Source organism: Malania oleifera, chromosome 5, assembly GCF_029873635.1.
Source record: "Malania oleifera isolate guangnan ecotype guangnan chromosome 5, ASM2987363v1, whole genome shotgun sequence".
NCBI classification, from domain to species: domain Eukaryota; kingdom Viridiplantae; phylum Streptophyta; class Magnoliopsida; order Santalales; family Ximeniaceae; genus Malania; species Malania oleifera.
Genome location: NC_080421.1, coordinates 47,607,294 through 47,632,936, shown reverse-complemented (window position 1 = coordinate 47,632,936; position 25,643 = coordinate 47,607,294). Strand labels below are relative to the sequence as shown.

Here is a 25,643-nt window from a genome sequence, read left to right as displayed (position 1 = left end):
AGTAGATTAGTTATAATTAGTTAGTTACAATTTGTTTGACAAGTTATGTTGATAACATAAAACAAATAATAACGTGAAACTTTTTAAGTCCATAACAGAAACTAGACATGAATAACTATCTTCGTTTTTAATCATGTCAATATCTATTTATTTCTTGTTACATGTTGATTAATGAAATAATAATGGACATAGAAGAAAAACTGTAATGAGCATATAAGAAATAATTATTGTCTATATTTTCAAATTTGTACTATATTTCATGCTATTTCAAAGAATAACTGTTCTCCGAACCAAACAAGCCTTTTTTGGGTTCATGGAATGGAAATGATAGAATATAGTGAGAAATTTGAGAATTGAAAAATATTTATCCGTCATTACTCCACCTAGTAAAGGATAAGAAACAAATTTATATTTTCATGATAAAATTTAGAAATAATTATTCATTAGCTATTGCTTGTGACAAATTTATAAAAAGTTTGCTATCGTTTACTTTATGGCAATAACATATTTTTTATGCGAACCATCAAATTGTACTCATTATTCTATTTATAAAAACAAGCATTTCATCGAACAAAAGCAACATAAATTTAGGGAAATGGAACGATAATTCGATAGCAACCACGTGCTTATTGTCAAAAATAAAATGTCGATAAATTTCAAATAAAAATAATTAGTTGGAAAACTCTGATTTTTTTTTTGAAATTATATTAAGTATACATTTTTCATTTATAATTCTCAAAAGATTCACATAATTATTATATACACATGTAGGCTGGTAGGATTTGTTTATTATCTCAAGGCGGGAAAGAGAAAGATTTTTTAACAGCAATTAAAATGAAAATTTAATATATTTATCGTTAATAGACGGACGACTTTTACTCCCGAATTTTGATATGGTACCATAATATTCAAAGTGACACGATGATAACTGGAGTTCTTGAGTTTCGCATTATTTAACATAACCTTTTACCACAGTAAAAGATTAACTTGCCAAAAAATAAAATTCCCCCATTCCTAGGCAAGAAAATCTTACGACCAAAAAGCGTCTTTGTGCATCGTGCCGGCCATGACCGCCAAAGCGTTTTGATTTTTTGATTTAAGACAACCTACGTAAGCTGGGATGTAGGGAGGCTAGGCATGGTTTACTACTGTAATTATAAGATAGTGAGGAGGGTAGTTTTGGCATGGTGAAGTTGACAAATGTTCCATTAATTTTCTTAATTAACAATTTACATTAATGATACAAATAGGTGAGAGGGAAGAGGGAGATTAAAGAAAATAGGGGAAGTGGGAGATTAAAGAAAATAGACAGCCAAAACAAGAAAAGCGGAGGCAACGGAAGAGCTTGCTTGCTTGCTTGGGGGAACTCTGAGGTTTAATTCTGGTCTTCTCAACTCAAACCCATATTTGAAAGATCAAGCTGGTTCAAGGGTTTAAGCTTTTTCCTTTATCTACTTCGGTTCTGATCTGACATTTCATTTTCTGAAGAAATATAATATATACATTTAGAATATATATATAAAACTGAACGTTGTGCTGGATACAGGAAAGCAGAAGAAAAAAGTTTATTTATTTATTTATTTATTTTTTTGTGTTGGATTGGACAAAGTGCAGAAGAATCGGGGCGTGGAAGGAGTATAATCTCTGGGTTTGGGTTGGATTGGATTGTATTGTATCTGTTTGTACTGGTACTGGACGGATCAGTCTTTGATTGAGTTGAGTTGAGTTGAATGATAATTGCTGAAGAACTTAGAAGTAGATCGAGGAGTAGACGAAGTCTCTGATCCGATCAAGCTCTTTAAAAATGGTATTGTTTTCTACTTAATCGTTTTTTTTTTTGTCCTTAGAAAAATTTCGTTTGAAGTTGTTGTTGTTGTTGTTTTTTTTTTTTTTAACTCTCGATTGTTCTGATTTTCTGTGTTTTTCTTGGGATTGTTTTGCTGGTAATGATTTATTTTTTTTTCGCGGCGTTGATGGTTTGATCTGTGCTGATTCAATCAGCAGAAACTGAGAATTGGTTTTTATTTTTTTTTGTTGATTATAAAGGTGATGTTTATCATTCAGTTCTTATCACATTTTCGATACTATTACAGCTACTGGGTCTTGAGATGCCCATTTGACTTGCTTATGAAGTATATTTCTGAAACTGAACTTCAGGGCTTCGCCGGGTCATTGAAGGTCATAAATTATTTAGCCAATAAAAAGGAGGAATGTCGTGGAAGACAATAGAATTCAATATCTTTAGGAGAACATTTCTGTTCAATCAGTTTCTCATTAACCCGAAGCTTAAAATTCTGAAACCAAACATGGTAATAGACCTGTAGACCTGTCTTCAATAAAAGTTTTGTTGGTTTCTACAAACTGTTGCCTCGCAAGTTCAGCTCTAATGGTCACTGGGGATTGGTGATATAATCATCAGTTAATATATCAAAATGAATGCTTATACTTTAGTAAGTTTTGTTAAATATAAAAAATAAAATTGAATATGAAGTTGAAATAAAAAAGATATATTTGTGTCTGGGCAATTGTTATTGGCTGGGGACATCTGAATGTTTCTTTGCATATACACGACAGCTTTTCAATGTGTTAATATCATCAAAAGAGAGCACATTGTGATTCAAAAGTGAATGTCTAACATTCTTTGCTTTGTAGGTTGCATTGGTCAATCTACCAGTTGGATCTCTTGTTTGGGTTGAGGATCCGGCTGAAGCTTGGATTGATGGGGAAGTTGTGGAGGTTAATGGTCAAGAGATTAAGGTCCTTTGTACATCAGGGAAGACGGTGAGTCCTTTTCTTGACAATTAATCATGGACATTGAATGTGGGTACTTGCATTGATTTGTTTAGAAGCTTATTATATCATGCTAGTCATTTGTTGTTGTTATTTTTGGTTCTTGTTTTGACCGTTCTTGATTAAGAAAAAATCATTTGTAAAAGTTCTCCATTTCGTGGTACAGATTTTTGTCAAATACTTTTAATGCTCTGCTAGTGTGAGACATGGAATTAATTGGGGATTCACTGGATTTCTTTCCTTCACCTCCCTCCTTTTGTTTGAATGCAGGTTGTAGTTAAGGCTTCCCGTGTCTATCCCAAAGATGCTGAGGCCCCATCTTGTGGAGTGGATGACATGACAAAGCTGGCTTATTTGCATGAACCAGGAGTTCTGCAGAATTTAAGATCTAGATATGATATGAATGAGATATATGTGAGTATTTGGAAGATGGTTACTTCAATTTGGGTTTATCTTCTCTTTTTTTTTTTTAATTTATGACTACTTTTTTTCCCCTTAAGATTTTGATTTTAGAAAGTGTAGGGGTTCGTTTGTTTAGAGAACTGCATGTAGGGTTTTATGCACTCTCTTATCACATTTTGATGAATGTTGCAAGCACGCTTTTTTTTTTTTTAATATTTAATGATAAAAAGAGGCTAATCCACTTAATGGTACCTCTAGACTTATGTAGGGAATATATTGATTGCTGTGAATCCGTTTATAAGGCTACCTCATCTGTATGATAGCCACATGATGGCTCAATATAAAGGTGCAGCCTTCGGGGAGCTTAGTCCACATCCTTTTGCTGTTGCTGATGCTGCATACAGGTACTTTGTTCTATTCGCATTTTAAGTTACTCTGGGAAAATTCTCACTGTGCATCACAACAAATTATTCCCATTGATGTGAATGCAGGCTTATGATTAATGAGGGGATTAGTCAGTCAATATTGGTTAGTGGTGAAAGTGGGGCAGGTAAAACAGAAAGCACGAAATTGCTTATGCGTTATCTTGCTTATATGGGTGGGAGAGCTGCAGCTGAAGGGCGGACTGTTGAGCAGCAAGTATTAGAGGTAACAAAAAATTGAACAATCTCAGAGTGGGTCTTAAAATCTGATATGAAATGTTAACAATTATGACTTTAAAATCCTGGCCTTTCATTTGATAATAAGTTTATTCCAACTCCATGTCATATTTTGTACATTTTTTCATTATAATTTTCTACTTTTTGCAGTCCAATCCTGTTCTAGAGGCATTTGGTAATGCGAAAACAGTCAGAAACAATAATTCAAGGTGGGAAGATTTATAAAAATGTTTTATGCAAACATTGCAAAATTAGTGTCAAATATTGGTTTAATTGGAATCTATTCTAAATAGCATGCGATGAATATTGCAGTCGGTTTGGTAAGTTTGTGGAAATTCAATTTGATCGGATGGGAAGGATTTCTGGTGCTGCTATTAGAACTTATTTGCTGGAAAGGTCTCGGGTTTGTCAAGTGTCTGATCCTGAAAGAAATTACCACTGCTTCTACATGCTTTGTGCTGCTCCTCCAGAGGTATATTGGGTTGGATCTCTGCATTTAGGTCACTTTACCCTGTTATATTTTGTGTTTATTTGTATGTTAACAGAACATTTTTGTTAAGCTTCTATTTTATTTTTTTTAAAAAATAAAATTTAAGTGGGGCCATCTCAAAAACAATCTTGTAGCTAATTGGAACATTGATAACTGCTTATCCATCCTTCCTATGTCTCATTTTTTTTAGCTTTTGCTGCTCATATATGTGGCTATTAGATGCCTGTTAAAATATGTGATACAAATATTTCATATTCTTCTTGTTACTGTTGCTGTTTATCGGTGTCACAAATCTAGAGTTCAATATGAGGTTTTGGGAGGATATTTACCATGTTGGGATGTGATAATAATTGTCGTGGAGGATGGATTATATGCATTTGAAATAAACTGCCAAATGGTATCACTGTCAAAAATCATAAAAATGAAAACCAGAAATAAAAATCAAAAGGAAAAAACAGAAACTGAAAAATGAGTATTGATGGCCTGTTTTGGTCCATATTCCCAAACTTATGATTAGAACAATGAAAATGCAAAAGAATAAAAATTATAAAAAATGAGAACTGAAAGAAGTAATTATAAAAATTATACTCAATTCTTTTATATATATATATATATGTAGTGTAGTTTGATAGCATACTCAATTATTATATTTTTAAACCCGCTTTTTAGTACTCCAAGAATGAACATATTATGTTCAAAAGTTGTAAAATGATGAAAATATTTTTTGTATGATGTTTATTATTTAATTTTTTTTTTGAAATTTAACCTATATTTTTTATTTTATTTTAAATTCTCATGACATTTTTGTAATTTTTCATAAAAAGAAATCATGTACAGATTTATTAAATCTGCAAAAGTGAATTCTAGTATTGTGGCAACAGGTTGATACAACAACTGAAAACCATAAATCTGGTTCTCAGTTTTTCTGTGCAGAAGCTGAAAACACATTGTTGCCACCTCTTTCTTCACTGTACTTTAATGAAAACAGAAAGCAGAGGATAGAAATGATTGCAAACAGCCCCTACTAGTTGTAGGGTGTAAACTTAAAAACTGTCTTTGTGAAATAAGTTTGTTAAAAAAAGAAATGCAAACATGTACTTCGGCTGTGTAACACAAAGTCTTTGTACACACAGCTGGTCTCAAGCCCGGATGAAAGAGTAGGGTTGTGTTAGGTAGCTGACAGCCGAATTTAAACTTTGTCAGATCTTTTTATCATGAATTCTTACCAAAATCACCTATATCAAGGGAATCGAACAAGTCAGTATAAAAGGGAGAGGGTTAATAAGTTAGTACGAGAAGCTAAGATAAGATTAGCAACTTGGAGTATAGGGATTCTTACGGGAAAAAGTATGGAATTAGTGAAAATAATGTTTAGAAAGAAAATTAATTTAGTCTACCTTCAAGAGATGAAATGGGTAGGAGAGAAAGTAAGGGAAATTGAAAAATCAAGATTTAAACTTTGGTACACTAGCAAAGAGAAACATAAAACTGGGGTGGGTTTTATTGTAGATAGAGACCTAAAATATAATGTAGGAGATGTTAAAAAAAATAGGGGATACGATCAATACAATCAAGTTAGTTTTAGGCCTAGGGATAGTGAACGTCATTAGTGCATATGCTTCCCAAATAGGTGTAGCAAAAAATTAGAAAAGACAATTTTGGGAAGATATGGATAGTATTTTACAAGGGATCCCGATGTTTGAAAAGACATTCATAGGAGCTGATTTGAATGGTTACATTAGGAAGGATAACATAAGGTATGAGAGGATACATGGAGGCCATGGATATGGAGATAAAAGTGAGTGGGGTGATACAATCTTACATTTTGCCATGTCTTACAATTTGGTTATATTGAATACTTGCTTTATAAAAATAGAAGAACACTAATAACTTTCAAGAGTGGGTACAAGAAAAGCCAAATAGATATCTTTTTAACTAAGAAAAGGGACCATCTATCTAGTAAGGATTGTAAAGTTATCCAAGGTGAAAGTTGAACATAGAGGCTTAGTATTAGATATGCATATTAAAGAATGGAAGAGAAGGAGTAGCTTAAATCAACACAAGAGGACTAGATGATGGAACTTGAAGGGAGATAATATAGTAAAATTCAAAGATAAAATAAACAAAGAGTGTGATTGGACAGTAGGGGATAAGGTTGATGCAAATACTGTTTGGAATAAAATGGCGAATTCTATTGTAAGGATAGCAAAAGAGGTTTTAGATGAGTCCAAAGGAAGATACTTGGGCAGTAAAGAAAGTTGGTGGTGGGATCAAAAAGTCCAAAAAGCTGTTAAGACAAAATAAATTGCTACAAGATACGGAAAAATTGTAGAAATTAGAAAATCTTGAAAAATATAAAGAAGTGAGAAAAAATGCAAAAAAGACTATCAATGAAGCTGAACATAGAGCTTATGATACTTTATATACTAAGTTGGATAAAAAAGAAGGAGAAAAAGACATCTATAGACTTGCTAGAGTTGGGGAAAGAAAATACAAAGATTTAGATTTTGTAAAATGTATAAATGACGAGAATGATAATGCCTTAATTAGGGAAGAAGATAAAAGAAAGGTAGTGAAGATACTTTGATAAATTGTGCAATGAAAACCAAAATGAAAGATTGAACTTGGAAGTGAAAAATGAAGAGAAGATTAAAAATAGGAGATTTATTCGTAAATTAGAGTCCTTGAAGTTAAGATGACATTAAAAAAATGAAAAGTGGGAAATATATAGGACCAAATAAAATACCAATTGAAGTTTGGAAATATTTAGGGGATAAAAGAATTATTTGGCTAACTAACTATTCAATAATATTATAAAAACCAAGAAAATGCTAGAAGAATGGAGGAAAAGTATGTTAGTACCTCTATGCTAAAACAAAGGTGACATTCAAAACTGTAATAACTATCATGGAATTAAGATTATGAGCCATATGATGAAATTATGGGAAAGGGTACTTGAACATAGAATAAGATTAGAAACAAAGATTTCAGAAAATCAATTTGGTTTTATGTCTGGGAGATCAACAATAGAAGCTATTTATCTTTTAAGAAGTTTAATGGAAAAGTTCAGGGAAAAGAAGAAGGACTTGCATATGGTTTTTATTGATCTAGAGAAAGCTTATGATAAAGTACCTAGGGAAGTGCTTTGGTGGGTATTAGAAAAGAAGGGAGTTTGTAGTAGATATATGGAGGTCATTAAGGATATGTATGACAAAGTAGGGACTAGCGTCAGGACCGTAGGAGGAAAGTCTAAAGAGTTCCCACTCTCAATAGGTGTTCATCAAGGTTCTACTTTAAGTCCTTAGCTTTTTATTTTAGTAATTGATGAAATTACTAGTAATTATCCAAGATGAGATCCCTTGGTTTATGTTGTTTACATATGATATCGTGTTGATTGATAATAGTAGAAGTGGAATGGAATCTAAGCTAGAACTTTGAAGAGATACATTAGAGTTTAAAGGGTTTAGCCGTTTAGGATAAGTAGGAATAAGACTGAATATATGAAATGTAATTTCAGTAATGTAAGGAGTAGCAATAGAGAGAAGATTAAACTGGATAATCAAGAGATTATTAGCATTGATAGATTTAGATATCTTGGATCTATTACGCAAGGTGAAGGGTAAATTGAAAAAGATGTAGTACATAGAATTACGACAGGTTGGGTAAAATGGAGGAATGCGTTAGGTGTGTTGTGTGATCGTAGAACGTCTTTAAAATTAAAAGGAACGTTTTATAAGATGGCTATAAGGCTAGCTATGCTTTATGGTTTAGAATGCTGGGCAACTAAGAAACAATATATGCAAAGAATAAAAGTTGCTGAGATGCATATGCTAAGGTGGAGGAGTGGTTAAACATTACAAGATAAAGTAAGAAATGAACATATACGCAAAAATTTAAGCATAGCACTAGTTGAAAACAAGATAAAGGAGGGGCGACTTATGTGGTTTGGGCATTTAAAACGTACGCCTAGTAGAGCACATGTGAGGAGTAGTTAGTTATGGTTTTTGACATGAAAAGGGCTTAGGAGTAGGCCTAAAATTACTTGGAATGAGGTGCTGAGGAAGGATTTAATAGCCCTTAATCTAATAGAGGAAAATACTCTAGATTAGGTGAATTGGCGGAAAAGGATTTCTGTAGCCTACCCCATCTAGTGGGACTTACGGCTTGCTGTTGTTGTTGTGTTTTCTCCATTTTATTGAATATGCAGAAAGAAGTTGGAGAACTTCTGATAACTAAGGTTGAGAACTTTGTTCAAGTTGGGCATAGATTTTTAGTTTGTTTTCTTGGTTTTTGTCTTGGAAATTTTTGGGAATTTTGGCAATGGATTTTTTAGAATGTTGCTAGAATTTAAGATGGGATGGTTTTGGGTCGAAGATAGAATGCGGATGACCATGGCGTTCTATGTAGAAGACAAATGATGAGGATTGGGAGGAACTCTAAAGAGTGGTGTGAGTAATACACAATTGGCTTTTTCTCCTAATGTAATGTGGAATCCGATTTTTTCAATGAGACATCCTGTAAGGGCTATCTGCAATTGAAGAAAATATGCACATTTAAATCCCTCATAAATAAATTATTTGTGAAAAAGGATTTATATGAATTGAACATGGAGAAGGGAACAAACATGAGGGATAAACAAAATACATTTAATAAATTGATTACAATTTACTAGTGTTCATTACAAGGTGTTTTGGCAGCGTGGTTTTCTCATATTCAATGCAATTGGCCGGCTCTTTTGACTTAGTTTTGGGTTTCTTTTTGTATTAGCTTCTCCTACATTTTTTTTTTTTTTTTTTTTTGAGGATTCCTCATCTTCTTTTTACATTCTTCTTCCTTAATAAATTTTTTTTTTCCAAAAAATATGTAAAATTGAAAAGGAGGATCAGGACCTGTTGTTGTTGACCACCTTTCTAGTCTCATATGGTAATTTTATAACTATTTTGTTCATTGGAGAGGACATTCAAGTTAGTTAAGGTGACCGCTGTTGTCTTCGAGATGAGACATTCAAGAAGGCTTGAAGGAACTTTGAAGGTGGAGCTTTTGTGGTGAACTTAGGTAATGGTGGAAGCACTTATGATGCAGGAGGAACTTTTATATGGGAAAGTCTACCAAACACTACATCGGTGGGTGGTTCATAGTGACAAGGAGTTCTGCTGTTGTCACAAGATAGGACATTCAATATTGTTGCACGAAGATTAAGGAAGACTTAGAAGAATTGAAGAATAATTGTGAGTAGGCAAAAGGTAATGGGAAAGAAGGGTAGCTGCGAGTATGACAAAGTTTATATTTGGAAGATGGAAGAAAAATTGTGAGTAGGAGATGTAAGGGGGAAGAAGGGGTAGCTGCAAGTGTGACAAAGATTATGATGATCTGGTTATAGAATGCAAAAACAAAGGGGGGTCCCCAGGCCACAAGGCTCGCTGCTTTGCCAGGGTATGGGGAGGGTTGTCAGTGTATGCAGCCTTCCTTAGACATGAACCCATGACCAACTGGTCGCAATGGAGCAACCTTCTTACTGTTGATCCAAGGGCTGCCCTTCGTTTTAGAATGCAATACTTGGAAAATAATTGACTGATATCAGAGTTTGATTTCGGTTGTTCCATCATGTGTGCTCTTAAAGGGAGTGGTATGATACTTACGAAAGTGGGAAGGGTCCCATGGCCATGTCTAATGATGGGAAAGAAAAGGTCATAGTCTTTGGAAATATGGAGATTAAACTTCATGAAGGAAGTGTGAAGACTTAGTGATGTCAGGCTCGTGCCAAAACTTGGGAAGAATTTAAAATTTAACTTCTTTAGGCCAACTTGGTTCTTTTGGATATGGGTATTCTGTTCGCATGGGAATTTTGGAGGCTAGGGATGTCCTGATGGCAAATGAAAGGAGAGAAAATTTCTTACAATTTATGCAAGTTGATGGAATTGGAGCCCTTTGATGGAAGTTGATTCCCATCTTTCTGTAAGCTTGCATTGGCTAAGAATAATATAGCAATTGGAGTTTTGGATTGTTGGGCATGCATGTCAGCACAAGGGGTGTGTGACCAACTTGGAGATTTGAGCCATTTTTCTTGGTTTCCAAATATATGCAAATAGGGAATGGTTTCCATATTCTATTGGATTGTCCAGCATATATATATATATACATATATATATATATACATACATACATACATATATTTATAAATGCTATTGTTAGATTATTTTTCAGGACAGCGTACATGGTGATTAGTAGTTTTAGGTTTTGATGCCCATTGCGAGGGATTGTGAGGATTTTGGGTGTATTGGGATTTGAGGTTTGTGAGTGAGATTAGAAGTTTGTAACCCCTTATTTATTAGTGTTGTTGTTTTGTGGAGTAGGCTTTTGCCAAACGACATTAATTTTTATATTCTTTATTTTGTTATGTGATTATCCCCCTAACACTTCTTGTGCTGAGAAATTAATTTTTCAATGGTTAAAAAATTCTTGAAATGTTAATTTCATTGTCTGGAGATGTTTCTAATTCTGTCTTAATGCTGTCAGGATGTACAGAGATACAAATTGGGAAATCCACGGGAATTTCATTATCTTAATCAGTCAAATTGTTATGAGTTGGATGGGGTTGATGATGCCAAGGAATACATAGCAACAAGGAGGGCATTGGATGTTGTTGGAATAAGTTCTGATGAGCAGGTACTTTTACATTAAATTGTTTCAACCATATACAATCGTTCCAACCATATAGTATGATAATTTGATTATAAATCTGTATTAAATAAGTTGTTCTTTTTTCTTCCTTTTTATCTCTTATTATTATTATTATTATTATTATTTTCACTTTCAGGATGCAATTTTTCGAGTAATAGCTGGGGTTCTCCATTTAGGTAACATTGAATTTGCAAAGGGGAAGGAAACAGACTCATCCCAGCCAAAAGATGAAAAATCTTGGTTCCATCTTAGAACTGCAGCAGAGCTTTTCATGTAAATGTTTTTAACTTCATTGACATGCACATACTCTCAAAGTCATGTGCTATTATTTAACACAGCCCTCAGAAGAGAAGAAAATGCAATTTATTAAAATTTAAATCTTGCAGGTGTGATGCAAAGGCGCTGGAGGATTCTCTCTGCAAGCGTGTTATTGTAACTCGTGATGAAACCATCACAAAATGTCTGGATCCAAACGCTGCTACTGTAAGCAGAGATGCATTGGCTAAAATAGTGTACTCAAGGTTGTTTGATTGGTAAGCTTCACTCTCACACCATGATGAGCTGTGGAATAGAGATTAGTCAGTTTGGTTATTGCTTGCTTTCTTTGTGGGGTGCCTTTTTTCAGTTTTTTAGTGTAGTTTGAAATAAAGCTGATTATTTACATATTTGTTTTGCAGGCTTGTGGATACAATTAATAGTTCTATTGGTCAAGACCCAGACTCAAAGTCATTAATTGGGGTGCTGGATATTTATGGGTTTGAAAGTTTCAAGACAAACAGGTGCTTAACCGGTACGCCTTTTGTGTTCATCATTGATGGGGTTAGGACCTTGGAGTAAAGTGCAGAAATTTTGTTTTTGTTACTTGTGGAACATTTAGCTATTGAGGAATTGACCCATGAATGTCAACATACTGTTGCATGTTTTATTTGTGAATTTCTTTTGTTTCATGCTAGTTTGTTCTTTTGATTATTTGTAAAATTTGCTAATAAATGAGCTTTTGTATTCCCATCTCCAAATTTATGGTTCCTTTCTTGAAATTCGTGTCATTTTCTATATGATTTTGTTGTTTTTGCTTTATTGTGTGGGGCTGTCAAGGAGCATCATCCTATTTGTCTAATGCTTAGGTAGTTCACAGGTTTGACTTTGTGGCTTGGTAGGAGAATTATTCTAGAATTTGAGGATAACCGTAGTAAAACTTGGGGATGGTTGAATTATATGATGTGCCACTTTAATAACTCATTCCTTCTATGAGTGCTGTTAAAACTATTAAAGATAGAAGCTTGAGTGGATTTGTAGAAGGGATTGGATTTGCCAAGAAGGCACAGTCCCAATCATTATAATAGCTTCATAATCAAATTGCTACTTCTAGGTGTCTTGGAATACATTATGAGGAGAAAAAGTGACACCATAGACCTGTTGTTCAAAGTTCAATTAAGACTATTAAGAAAATGGAGATTACTAATACAATTGGGTACATTGTCGACAAAGTGACACTAATGAGGGAAACTCAGTACACCCTTTACTAAATATCAAAGAAAAAGGTCCATCAGCCACTTGGACCTTATCCTTATGATGGGGGAAACGGGGAGAATAAATACATCCCTAACTAGATAAGGCCGTCCCTGGGCTGCAAGGCTCCCTGCTTTGCAAGGGTAGGAGGGAGGGTCATCACAGTGTACACAGCCTTACCCTTGCTTTTATGCAGAGAGGCTGTTTCCTTGGATTTGAACCCTGATCAACCAGTCACAAAGGAGCAACCTTCCCAAACAACTGGTCGCATCCTTTACTAGATATGGAAAATAAAAAATATATCATCCGCATAGTCCTTACCTTTATTGGAAAAAATGGAATATGAAGGAAAGAGAGGAGGCATGTTGGGTATATCTCAGAGAGGATGAGGGTGTAGAGTCTTTCAATCGAGCAATGTATTTTATTGAACCATTTATGCTCTTCTTTTGAACTATCTGTGCTCCTCCTTGGACCCTAAGGAACGATAAATCACTGGATAGTAATCTTGTTAGGAAATTGAAACTGTGATTTGAAGGCATTGTGAGTTACTAGGCTAGTGGGGCCTATATATTTGCTGGACAATGACTGTGACAAGGTCCAAACCAGTGCTAATCTTAATAGGTCTTCCTGCATGTGAACCTTCAGCAGTATTTCCCAAATTAAAGCTTGGTAGTTGGCTCCTTCAAGGGAAAATATTCCAATTCAAGATTTTACCGTCATTTCAGAAGGCAGCCGCCATGGCCCAACGATCAAAAAGTCAAATGACCAAGCCTATACAAGCAGTGTGTAACATCTTGCCACGACTGTCCTGTGTTCCAATATTGCTAGCACTTGATTGAGAGATGGAAGGGAGCCCTTCCCAAGTAATTGGGCCCTATTTTGTCTCTATATGCTCTTTACGCAAAAACCTCAGAATTCGATCTGTTCAATGATCATTTCATAGTTGGCTATATTTATTGGACAAAAACAGTTTATTATGATTTCTGAATATTTCAAATTTCTTCCACAATCTCTGGAGTCTGAAGCACGTGATAATGAGTGGACAGTGGTTTATATGCTCAAACACATTAATCATCTGATGGCATTCAAATGATCTATTTAGGTACCCAGCATGAGAATAAACCTGATTAGTTGCAATGCTTAGCTGTTCTCACAAATATAGAAATGTTGCTATTCTATTGCTTCATTAACATATTAGATCATGCCATGTTAATGCAGTTCTCTATACCCATAGTTTATATAACTCAAACTTGAAACAAAGGAACCTAATTCTTTTAAGTTTAATTTCACTATCAACATACTCAAATTTGTCCCTTCTAAAAGTAATGATGATTAACATTATGGGAGATAATTTACTTCACCAATATGACTGCAGTAAGATAAGCATACTTCTAACCCAATGCTCAATATAGAGTTCCTATCTAGTGGATTTGTATTATTCAATGCTCTAATGGTTGGCACAATTCTAGAAGTACCAACTACACACAAAACAAAATGGGAAGTAAGCAAACTTGAAGTCTGCCATTGGTTGCTGTTGCAACATCACTCAATGCTGCCATTCAACAGTTGAACAATTAGCCAATTAAACACTGCTGCAAATTATCAACCAGCGCGTTTATACCTGCACCCTTTCTAAAGATGAAAGATATAAATTTTTGTAAGGCAGTATAGTGCATAAAGTGGATTTTGACATGCTAGTTTACAATCTGTGAAGTGCAGACATGGGTGCAGAAATATGAGAGCACTATATGACAAGGACACAAATGCACATCAAATGCTGAATAGGTGGAATGCGACATGACAAGGGCGCAACAGTTAATAAATATATGACTGCATACACTCACACACATGAATACACACTACATATATTCTATATGATAAATATTATATTTATAATTTTTATTTTTTTGATGACGGAGGGCCCGACTGTAAAATTGAGCAGCTATCTTTTGGAGAACTAGCGTAGCAATTACCTGCTACAGGTGTTCATTTAAGTACAAGTTTGATCCTCTGAGGAATAGAACTTAGAAGTCTGAATTTGCCGCTCTCTCCAGAACTCGCCCTAACAGCTGGGCTACACTGAGGTGTTTTATGATATTCTTTAGCATACCTGAAGACATTCAATATATTACTACTTCTATTGCAAACAAGGTCAAGTTTTTGCTTCTGTGAGTAAAATAAAAGAAAATGTTTTCTGTCTGTGGAACATCAAATGTCAACACTCCCAAACATTGTCTGATAGGGATATGTCTTGTTTATAGAAGTGTCTGTGCTACATGATTCATGAAGAAACATTAATATGCCAACATCACTCTATGGACCTGATTGCAGTACTGGTTTGTGGGATGTTTTCTTAATAACAAAATGAACCTAGCAATCCAATCCCTTGGAATGGACAAGCATGGCTATTAAATTGTTATTGTAGACAACAAATATGGCTGAGATCAATACCAGACTTGCCTTATGAAAATTTGGTTGAGTAGGGGTGTAATCAATGGTTAGTGGCAAAACCAAACACCTAACTGAACCCCTCTGTTTTTAAGTATTATGAACTGAAACTGAACCATGAACCATTGGTTAAACAAAAAATCACACTGCCGGTTTTATGGTTCAGTTCGGTTAAATTTGGTTTTTAAAAATTTTTAATATGCAGAAATTTTTTTTTGTGCCCATGGCTTTGGTAAGGCTGAAGCCTCAAATCCACCAAGGAGGAATTTATAATTTTTAAATGGGCCGAAATCTGAGCACATACAACCCAGCAAGGCAGCCAGAGGGTTGGGTTTGAAGGGAGGTGGTACTTGGTATTTATGGGAAGGGAAATCTATTCCTGTCTCAATTCCAACCAATGTGGGGCTTCGAATACAGCAAAGGAGCCTGGACAGTGGCATGGCCAATGCATGGCAGCACTCCTTTTCTGGCCAGAGGGGCAATTCACTACATAGGTACTCATCCCTTGTTGAAAATTTAAGATATGGGGGAGCCTCACCACCTGTTTAAATTGCCTTGTCCCACACTTGTTTGCTCTCATCAGTCCAAGTTAAATTTATTTTAAAACAAAATGAAATACAATATTATTGATAGGGTGGAACTAAAGATTAGGATTAAATGATTAAATATTTACGAGCGTATCCAATATATACATTGATGTTGTATAAATCGTAACATAAATATATTTAATCGGTTTTTTGGTTCAGTTTTCAGTTCAAAACAGAAATTGAAACTGAATTTTTTTATTTTTAAAGACTGGAACTGAAACTGAGAATCGAAAAACCGAACCGAGACATGTTTCGGTCTGATTTAGGTTTGGTTTTCAGTAAAATATGTACACCCCTTGTTATGAGCTTCTTCATAGCTTCAAATGTGTGAACAAACACTAAGACTGTGATCAAAATCTGAGACAACGCATGGAGTGGGATGGTCCCCCTCCCCTTGCAATGCTAACATTTGCATAGTGTTTTGTTGATGTTGGCTGGTTGTCGTTGATCAATTATTTGAACTTTGGATTTCCCTATATGATTGTTTCAGTTAATTATTTGCTAGATTCAATGGAAAACGAAGAGATGAAACCAAAGAAAGAAAAGAAATCAAAATAGATTCTGCAGTATCCTCAGCATTATGATCTCTTAAATGAACATAAGATCCAAAGCTATGAATCATTTTAGGTGGCCATCTGTTTTCCTAGCTTTACATTGGTGCACGGCTGCTGGATTTTAAGAGGACTGTCTTAGACTGACATCTGCATAGAGACTGAAGTCTTTACTCCGTTTGTTTCTCTTTGTTTCATTTTTGTAATTTTTTTGGAAGAATGTTTATCTTCTATGTTGTATTGTCTTCTTCTATTCTTAAAAATATCTTCTGTATCAATTTATTTTTTTCAGGTGTCCATGTTCTTAAACTTGTAATGTTTTCTAGAAATAGAAATCTATTAGGTGTATAATGTCTGACTGGGATGCGCATCATGAAAAGATGAATGTGAATCAAACAAAACTGGTTAGAGAAGAGTTATTTAGAATTATATTGGAACATTAGAAGTGCAAAATATTTGGATTATTATTGCCTTCTAATATTAAATGCTATTGCATTCATAATGGGACACCATCGGCCTCCATTAAGCATCTCGAGATTACTTTATACGTGGCCATTAATTTTAGTGTCTATGACACCATGTTAACCACCTTTCCTTTGGGTCTTGGCATGACTTTGAATTTTCTGGGAGCTCACTGTATGATGGGTGCTTGTGAGAGGCACTACTTGGTTGGTCACTGAATCTTATTTTATAACTGGTTGATCTTAGGTACTATTTATTATTGCAAATGCGTTTTGTGACAGCTGTTTGTTGGCTTTTTCATCTGATGCCAAGTGCATTGCTGATCTGTTGGCAGCTTTGAGCAATTTTGTATCAATTTGACGAATGAGAAACTTCAACAGCATTTTAATCAGGTTTGTATGAGAAATGCATCCTTGGCATGTTTTGCTCTATTTATATGGCATATTCTATTGCATCCGCATCTTCTATTGCATCCTTGGCATGTTTTGCTCCATTTATATTGCAATATTTTTTTGATGCATTAATGTTTTGCTTGACAGCACGTGTTCAAAATGGAGCAAGAGGAATATAAGAAAGAAGAAATTAATTGGAGCTACATCGATTTTGTTGATAATCAAGATATTTTAGACCTTATTGAAAAGGTTTGCCTACTGATATTTGTTGTTTTGCTTGCAGTCTGTGGATGACTTTGTTCATTTCTGTCTCTTTCCAAGTTGTCTGCTCTCTTGATGAATGTGATTTTATATTTTTCAACTCATGGTTTCTTGACTAATGATTTTCATCCTTGGATAATTTTTTTTGGTCCTTCAATTTGTTTTTATCTATACAATAAGTCATGAAGCAGTGAATGCAAAAACTGGTCTCTGTGAGGGAACTTAGCATTTGAATTTTTTTTGAGGAATTGTGGATGTATTGGGCTGCTATATGGTTGATTTATGCTAATAATTTTTGTGGCAGATCTTTCATGATCTAGGGGCTTGAAAATTTGTTAGTTAGGATAAAGGTGCAAATTGATACTGATCAATAGAATGGGCTTGAAGAAACTCATTTGCTCTTCATTTTTTATGTGTGCACGGTTATCAATTGCTCAAATGTCTTTCTAGATGCTACTATACTATCATCTCTAGGCATAGGGTGTGTATGCTTTTATGTAATCTTTAAAACCATCACCTAAAAATGGAACCGTGAAAAGTTCACGGTTTTCACTGAAGGTCAAGGAGGAAACTTTGGAGAGGACAGAGGGATGGCTTTAGAGGAAACTTAAGTGAAAGGTTGTGGAAGATATTAGCTAGCTTGCTTAGATTGCTGGTCGTGATGCCATTAGATTTTGGTTTGATTCTACTCAAATTTGACTTGAGGTTGAGCTACTATAGTAGCGTAATGAGTCAAGTTTGAATTTAATAATACTAGTCGTGGGCCTAACCATTGCACTGTTGTAATTTTTCTATTTTTATATTATATGTCATATAATATATATTTTTATAAATATATTTACTATTGCATAGAAATTATTATTTATATTATTCTAATATTAATTTATAACCTAATTGAGCTTAATCGAGTCAAGCTCGTGTCCAACAAATTTTTGATCGATCGAATTCAAGTTGAGTTTTGATCTCAATATTTTTCGACTCTAGTCTAGTTCAAGTACTCCATTCAACTCGGCTCCACTCGACTCAAATACACCCCTAGTCAACACGAGCAATTGACTTGAAAATTAACTTGACTAATGTAATCCTTTCTCGTCTGTAAACCTCAATCCAGGAAATGAGAAATAGGCGCTGTCTTGATGAACTTGAATTTCTGCAGTAATTGTAACAGAGTTAAGGAAACTGATTAACTTTGACAAGGAACCAACTAAAAATTTACTTTCATATTTTAATTTAATTTTTTGTTGGCTTTGGTCTAAACTCAAGTTAAGATCACATTAATTACATCAATTTTAATCTGATTAGCCACGACTTATGATCAATCTTTTCATTCACTCATATTTCGTTTGTATTGTGTCTTCTTGGTGGCTTGCTGTTCTATTTGGTTGTTTTGTTTGGTTCTCTAGTATGTTGCTAGCAAAAGGGCAGAAGAATCAGATTAAAAACGTGGCTTAAGAAAGGGTTGCACATGGAACTAGCCATTGGCCACAGTTAAAGTTTTTAGGTGTGCAAGCGGCTTCTAGCCAACTATCAATTCTTGGAGTTAAAAAGATTTTATTTTTAGAGGATAAAAGCACCATATTATAATATGCCTATATAGTTTAAAGTGGAGTAATATCATGTATCCCAAAAAATGTCCATGAGGGGTTAAACAATTGCCGATAAATTCTAAAAATATGAACACCTACATTTATGTAATTGTCCAACCTATTCACCTAGAGGCGTAAACTTGTTAGGTGAGTCCTAGAGATGGTTTTAATCTTTCTAAAACGCCCTTGCACTTCAAAGCTCATTAGGCTTGAACAAAACACAGGCTCACCATACCTTGTGCATTAATTTTTAATTCTAATTAGAAGAACTGAAACAATGAGGTTTGATTACTAGACCTTCTGGTCATAAAGGCTCTGATACATGCCAAAGAACCAATTTCCTTAAAAGCTTAAGGTTAATTGGTGAGGCCCAAGGAATGTATTTTAATGTCTCTCCAAGATAAATATTGGATGCATTGAAAACCTGAAAGTAGCATGACAAATATGGACATGGCTTTCATGCGACATTTAGAGAATGGGCCAAGCCTAAAAGTTTTTATTGAAAACCTTGGCATGGTTTGATCTTGAGGCAAACTTCGCTTCGCCTAAGTTAGCTTGATTCAACATGTACACACTCATGGTGTAAATTAAATCTTGTTTTTTTGAACGGAAAAACAGTGCATTAAATTTAGTGATTTCTATTAAGAGGACGTTCACTATGATATGCACGGTAAATATTTAGTTTCTATAGACCACTATTACATCTTAACAGTATTAATGTGGTCAATTAGGATTCTAGGTTGGATCTATAAAAGTTGGGATATCCATTTGTTTGAAATTTATTCCCAATTCTATTTATCAAAACTGCCATCTTCATACATAAGACATGATCGTCAATTTTTTATTTTATTTTATTTTTTTGATTTTTGTTTTGCTTGATATATTTGTTTTGTTCTATTCTGTGGTTTCATTTTGGGGATGGGAGATAGCCATACATTAATCATGGGATCTTTTCAGGAGAAGAATGTGTTAAGATGGGGAATGGTGTCATTATATTGTTATATGAGGGAATTTTGTGGGTTTTCATGTGAGGCCATATATTTATACTTATGTCTGAGGGATGAAGCACTGAGTCAGCTTTTGTTGACAATATGATGGAGATTTTCGTTGGACTCCGTAATTGTAGGCACATTGCCAAATTATGTATATAGATTTTGAGATGATGAGGAAGTTAAGCTTGTTTGCTTTACGTGCAATTCTTTTGGACTATGAATTTGGGCTACCGTTTCCTTGTTGTCATACAGAGAGTGGTTCAATAGGTGTAGAGAGAATGTTATTATGGCTTATTAATTCTTAGGGATGGTCATCCTTTTCCTATTATTGATATTGGTAATATTTTGAAATGTTTTTATGGTATTATCAGAACATTACATTATGTTAGACATGTTCCAGAATTGAAGAAGATTGTGCTTTCTTTTGGTTATTTAGAGTAAAGATTCTTTATTGATTTTTAGGAGCTTCGAGAAGTGGAACGTTGAAGGTGAAGCTGTGAAGGGGCTCTATTGTTGTGGGTAAACGGGCCGGTAACAATTTGTATCAGCTATTGGGAGTGCAATTGTGGGTAGGGCACCTGCCACTTAATTTGATGCTAACACAATTGACATTACACTCTAGCATACACATTTGGGAGATTTGAGTGAGTGGGTATTCGCCATGGTGGTAATCCTAGCTATATTTCCTTTTGGGACACAGTGGTGGAGAAATTGGGAATAGATTGGAGGAGGGGTGGAAGAGAGCTTACTTGTGTTTAGGACATCACATTACCCTCATTGATGCTGCTCATTCTAATATACTTGTTTATTTTCTCTCTTTTTCAAAATTACAGGTAGGGTCGCAGAGACTTTGGAGAGGATTATGAGAGAAATTTTATGGTCAGGAGTTAGAGAGGAGAAGATAGATCACCTAATTAGTTGGGATAGGATTAGAAAACCTAAGTCTAGAGGGGGTTTGGGGCTTGGAAACATGGAGTTTAAAAACATTTCTCTTGTTGGAAAATGACTTTGAAGGTTTCCCTTGGAGGTTGACTCCCATTGGCACATGGTAATTAGAAGTAAATATGGTCTGCATCGGAGTGGATGGGATACTGAGGAAGTGGTTGTGCTTCTCATTCAAGTCCTTGGAAATTCATTTTCTCAGATAGCCCATTTATTCTACCCTCTTACTCATTTCCAAGTTGGTAATGAAACAACATTTGTTTTTGGTAAGATATTTGGGTGGGTGAAGTTTTGTTGACTCTTTAGCCTCCTATCTATTTAGATTGTCTAAATTACACAACTCTCCGATTATTTGATTTCTACAATTGGGAAGGGCTCTCTCTTTCTCTTGGGATTCGCTTTTTTAGGAAACTGAACAAGAGAGGTTGATAATTTAACTATTTCATTGAGAGTGCTGGAAATTTTTTTGCTAGTGGTGAGAGATGACTTGAGGATTTGCATAGGGGATTCCTCTGGTACTTTTCTCCACTTAATCTTTTTTCTCTTATCTTATGAAATCCTCGAGTCTGTGTGCTTTCCCTTTGAATTATTTTATCTGGAAGGAAGGTTCCTTTCAAAACTAAAGCTTTCATGTTGAACTCAGTACTTTATTAGCTTACTGCCAATCATTTGTGGCAGAAAAGGAGGCCTCACAAACTATATTTCTTGATATATGTATCATGTGTCATGAGTCAAGTGAAATTATCAACCTTTTGTTCCTACATTGCAGGATGGTTAAGCAGCTTTGGTTTTTTGTTGTTTTCAGTCTTTGGTGGGGCAGTGGTTTTCGTAGAGACAGTTGAAGCTTTCCTAGAAGTTCGTTATAGAGGTTTTGGGAGAAGTAAGGAAGAGAGGATCCTTTTAAGATGTGCTAACTGGGCCTCCTTTGGACTCTTTGGGTGGAAAGGGGAATGCAAGGATTTTTAATGGAAAATCAAATCTTCCTTGCTTCCTTTGGGATAGAGTGTTTTCTTGTGTCTTTTTGGGCTCATTCTTTTGAGTTTTTTCTAGGTTTACTTTTGTCAGAGCTTTAGAGGAACTAAAGAGGTGCATTATTATAATCCTTTTGGTTTTTTTTTCTTTAGGAAGATCCCTTATCCTCCATCTTGATGTATATTCTTCTCTCTCTTGTTAATGAATTTTTTTTTCTATAAAAAAAAAGTATCACTTAAGTTACTTGTCATAACACGCATACCTTTATTCCGATTTTATTGGCATTGTAACTCATAGTTGGATATTAAAACAACATTCCTTTATGGCAACTTAGAGGAGGAGATTTATAGGGAGTTCCACAGGTTTCAGGGAGCTCGAGAAGGAGAACCATGTCTAAATTGAGGAAATCAGTGTATAACATGAAGCAGTCACCAAGGCAGTAGTACAAGAGCTCAATTTGTACATGATGAGTATCAAGTATACTCACTGTGAGTATGTATATTTGTGTTAGAGTTTGGTTTGATGGTTAAGTTATCTTCCTATTATCATATGTGAATTATATGGTTATTTCTCTAAATACTAAATAGTATGAGCTTGTTAATCACTTAAAATCTCTATTGTGCAAATAATTTGAAACAAAGGATTTTGGTGCTAGAATCAAGATCCTTGGGATGGAAATTTCATAGGGTCAAGAAAGAAACAAAGTTTTGGGTCTCTAAAAAGACTTGCATAGAAAAGGTGTTGGAGAGTTTTAGCATGGGCAGTCCTAAGCTAGTGTCTACCCCATTGGCAGTCATTTCAGATTATCTTCGACACAATGTCCATGGTTAAGAGGAGGGAGTGAAGGAGGTGTCAGACATACTATACACCGATGCTGTGGGTTGTTTGATCTATGCATTATTGTGCTTGTTTTGATTACGGTGAGTAAATTTATAACAAATTTGGGGAGCAATGGAAAGCTTTGAAATGAGTTGTTAGGTGCTTGAGGGGTATCACAAGCTTGGTCATTGATTTTTTTGTAGGGAGGATTCAGCTTCAATTGAAGGGTATTTTGATGCAGATTAAACAAAAGGTTTGGATGACCGGAGATCCCTCACAAGTTATTTATACTATGGTGAGCAGATGCAGTTATTGCATTACCTACCATCAAGGCTGAATATATGGCAGTGATAAAGGCTGAAAAGGAGGCTATGTGGCTGAAATGATTAGTATTTGAGCTTGAGCTTGGCATGGGGCAACTGGCTATTCGTTTGCATTGTGCAACTAAGATTGCCATCTACTCAACAATGAATCAAATCTATCATGCTAGACAAAGCACATTGCAGTCGGGTATCATGAGGTACATGATTTGATTGTTATTTAGTGGGATTCAACTTATGAAGGAGGCTACCAGGAATGCAACAGACTTGTCAATGAAAATTGTTACTTAAGAGAAGTTCTTCCAATGCTTGAACTCGCTCCATGTTTTTATAGCTTCAGGTGGAGGTATGGGTTTGAAAGTTCTAGGGTTGGAATATTAGCCAAGATGAGGATTATTAAATTGCTGCTCATATTAAGAAGGGTGGTCCACTTGAACATGTGGCAGGCCTCTTGCCTTCCAGATGTGATACTTCTTGATATAGGAATGGCCTAGTAGTGGTAGGGTATTTTGCGCTAGGTTATAGTGTCTTATATTTTTGCAGCAGATGGTTGACCCTAAGGCAATTTTTGTTGACAGTATTGTGCAGGTTTGTGCAGGGGCTCCATAGATGTGGGCACACTGCTGAACCACGTAAATTGTTGTGTTCTTGTTTTCTTCTGTTCTTTTGGATTTTTCATGTGTGTGCATTACTTTAGGGCGTATTTCACAACAAAATGCGAACAAATTATTTTTTTCCAGTTATTTTCAAGATAAGAATAGGTGATGGATGTAGGAATAGCCATACATTGAGCTATATGCTTTCTATTTCTCCTCAATTCATTCTGCAATAAAGTCAAAGAATACTCTTTCTAATAAAATATTTATTGATGCTGTTCTTTTCGTATATATATATATATATTTTCTTCTTCCATTTCATTATATTCTTTACCTTCTGTTCAGAAACCTGGTGGCATAATTGCTCTTCTGGATGAAGCTTGGTAAGCTGGCAAAACTGTTGTACATGTTCCATTCTCTTTTTGACCATTCTGGTGGTGATGTAGTTGAATGTTTTGTTTTGTAGTATGTTTCCTAGATCAACACATGAAACATTTGCCCAGAAGCTGTACCAGACATTTAAAAACCATAAACGCTTCGCTAAGCCAAAGTTAGCACGCACCGACTTCACCATTTGTCACTATGCCGGTGATGTAAGTATGTTTATTTATCATATTCATAATCTGCCGTGAAGGTGAGAAATAATAATATTTGCATCTAAATGCATGCACTGAAATTACAATCATCATTCAGGTCACTTATCAAACTGACTTGTTCCTGGACAAAAACAAAGACTATGTTATACTTGAACATCAAGCTCTCTTGAGTGCTTCCAGATGTTCTTTTGTATCGGGTTTGTTTCCGCCATCTGAGGAATCCACCAAAACATCGAAGTTCTCTTCAATAGGTTCACGATTCAAGGTGTAATGGTTTTCTCTCTCCTAGATTAATTTATCTGTCTCCTTGTGTAATCTCTTGCTGAAATCTGCTTTTCTATTATATGCAGCAACAATTGCAAGCGTTGCTTGAAACACTGAATGCTACTGAGCCACATTACATTCGCTGTGTAAAGCCCAATAATCTTCTTAAGCCAGCGATATTTGAGAATGGCAATGTTTTACAACAACTGCGGTGTGGAGTAAGAATTTTAATAAACTAATTGCTGCTTCTTTGGTCTTGTGGTTGAAGCGGCCTTAATTTACTTTCCAACTATGTATGATTTCAGGGAGTCATGGAGGCAATTAGGATAAGTTGTGCTGGATATCCTACGAGAAAGCCATTTTTGGAATTTGTGGATCGATTTGGCATACTTGTACCTGAAATTTTGGATGGGAGGTACTTTGGGTTGTCCTTGTTGGATGTTGTGTTTCTGCTAAACCATTAAAAGTTTGTTGACTTCTTGTTTATTGTAACATTTTATTATAGTTTGGATGAGGTGTTGACTTCTTGCTCACTATAAAATTTTATTATAGTTCGGATGAGGTTACTGCCTGCAAGAGGCTTCTGGAGAAGGTGGGACTTGAAGGCTATCAGGTAATTATGATTAATTGGATCTCTCTTAGGATAGAATCTTGTATGTACTATGTTTACTTTACTAAGTTACACATTTTCTCTCAATTTATAATGGAAATGAAGAATTGGAAAGCATCATAAGTACTTCTTTATTAACACATAATGGTTATTAATTTCACAAGAATGTCGTGACAATCTTACTGATACTCTTCATTACCATTAGGGTGAGTAGTGGCCATCTTGTTGGGCAGCTTCAGTGTGAGCTTGTAGAACTTTTGTCATTCATCTATGAGCAGTACGGCAATTTCTTTTTCTATTATATACTAACTTCATTTTATCATCCTGAAACACACTCAAGAAGCAAAAACAAAAAATAAAGAAGGGAAAAAATCTCTTGGTGTGCAATTGATTAGGTTGTTTTGGTCTCTTTGACAATGAAAAACACTGAAGATTATCTTTGATGATGGCTCTGCACTCAATGGGAGCATTACAAATCTAGTTTGCATGGTAGCCTCAAACATGAGAGTGCACAAAGCACTGCTGAGGCCACTGTATTTGCACTTTTTATGTAGTTTGTTATTTCTTACTACAGGGTTTTATTTTAAGGATTATTATGTAAAAGATACCAGTGCTTTTTGTTAAGTGGTGTTTCCTCTATTGGAGGTCTTGTTCCTTTGTGCACAAATGGTTCTCTTTAATTTGGGGAGTAGGTGGCACTGTTACATATACAAG

General features: G+C 35.0%; 1 protein-coding gene across 2 annotated transcripts in view; it reads left to right on the top strand.

Moving 5' to 3' along the window:
* The first annotated feature begins 1,250 nt into the window (after window positions 1-1,250).
* The window catches only part of LOC131155162 (myosin-6-like), a 56,225-nt gene continuing 31,832 nt past the window's right edge, over window positions 1,251-25,643 (top strand). The window contains exons 1-20 of one of the 2 annotated variants that reach the window (XM_058108111.1): window positions 1,251-1,431; window positions 1,615-1,807; window positions 2,653-2,781; window positions 3,061-3,204; window positions 3,451-3,596; window positions 3,684-3,840; window positions 4,002-4,060; window positions 4,164-4,323; window positions 10,858-11,007; window positions 11,159-11,295; window positions 11,409-11,555; window positions 11,700-11,801; window positions 16,914-16,971; window positions 17,119-17,220; window positions 23,805-23,842; window positions 23,926-24,052; window positions 24,153-24,320; window positions 24,406-24,537; window positions 24,625-24,734; window positions 24,872-24,932. In XM_058108111.1, coding sequence (XP_057964094.1) covers window positions 1,805-1,807; window positions 2,653-2,781; window positions 3,061-3,204; window positions 3,451-3,596; window positions 3,684-3,840; window positions 4,002-4,060; window positions 4,164-4,323; window positions 10,858-11,007; window positions 11,159-11,295; window positions 11,409-11,555; window positions 11,700-11,801; window positions 16,914-16,971; window positions 17,119-17,220; window positions 23,805-23,842; window positions 23,926-24,052; window positions 24,153-24,320; window positions 24,406-24,537; window positions 24,625-24,734; window positions 24,872-24,932 — 2,130 coding nt within the window. In that variant the 5' untranslated portion in view covers window positions 1,251-1,431; window positions 1,615-1,804. The remainder of the gene's footprint in view (window positions 1,432-1,614; window positions 1,808-2,652; window positions 2,782-3,060; window positions 3,205-3,450; window positions 3,597-3,683; window positions 3,841-4,001; window positions 4,061-4,163; window positions 4,324-10,857; window positions 11,008-11,158; window positions 11,296-11,408; window positions 11,556-11,699; window positions 11,802-16,913; window positions 16,972-17,118; window positions 17,221-23,804; window positions 23,843-23,925; window positions 24,053-24,152; window positions 24,321-24,405; window positions 24,538-24,624; window positions 24,735-24,871; window positions 24,933-25,643) is intronic. The other variant, XM_058108109.1, reaches the window with a different exon arrangement.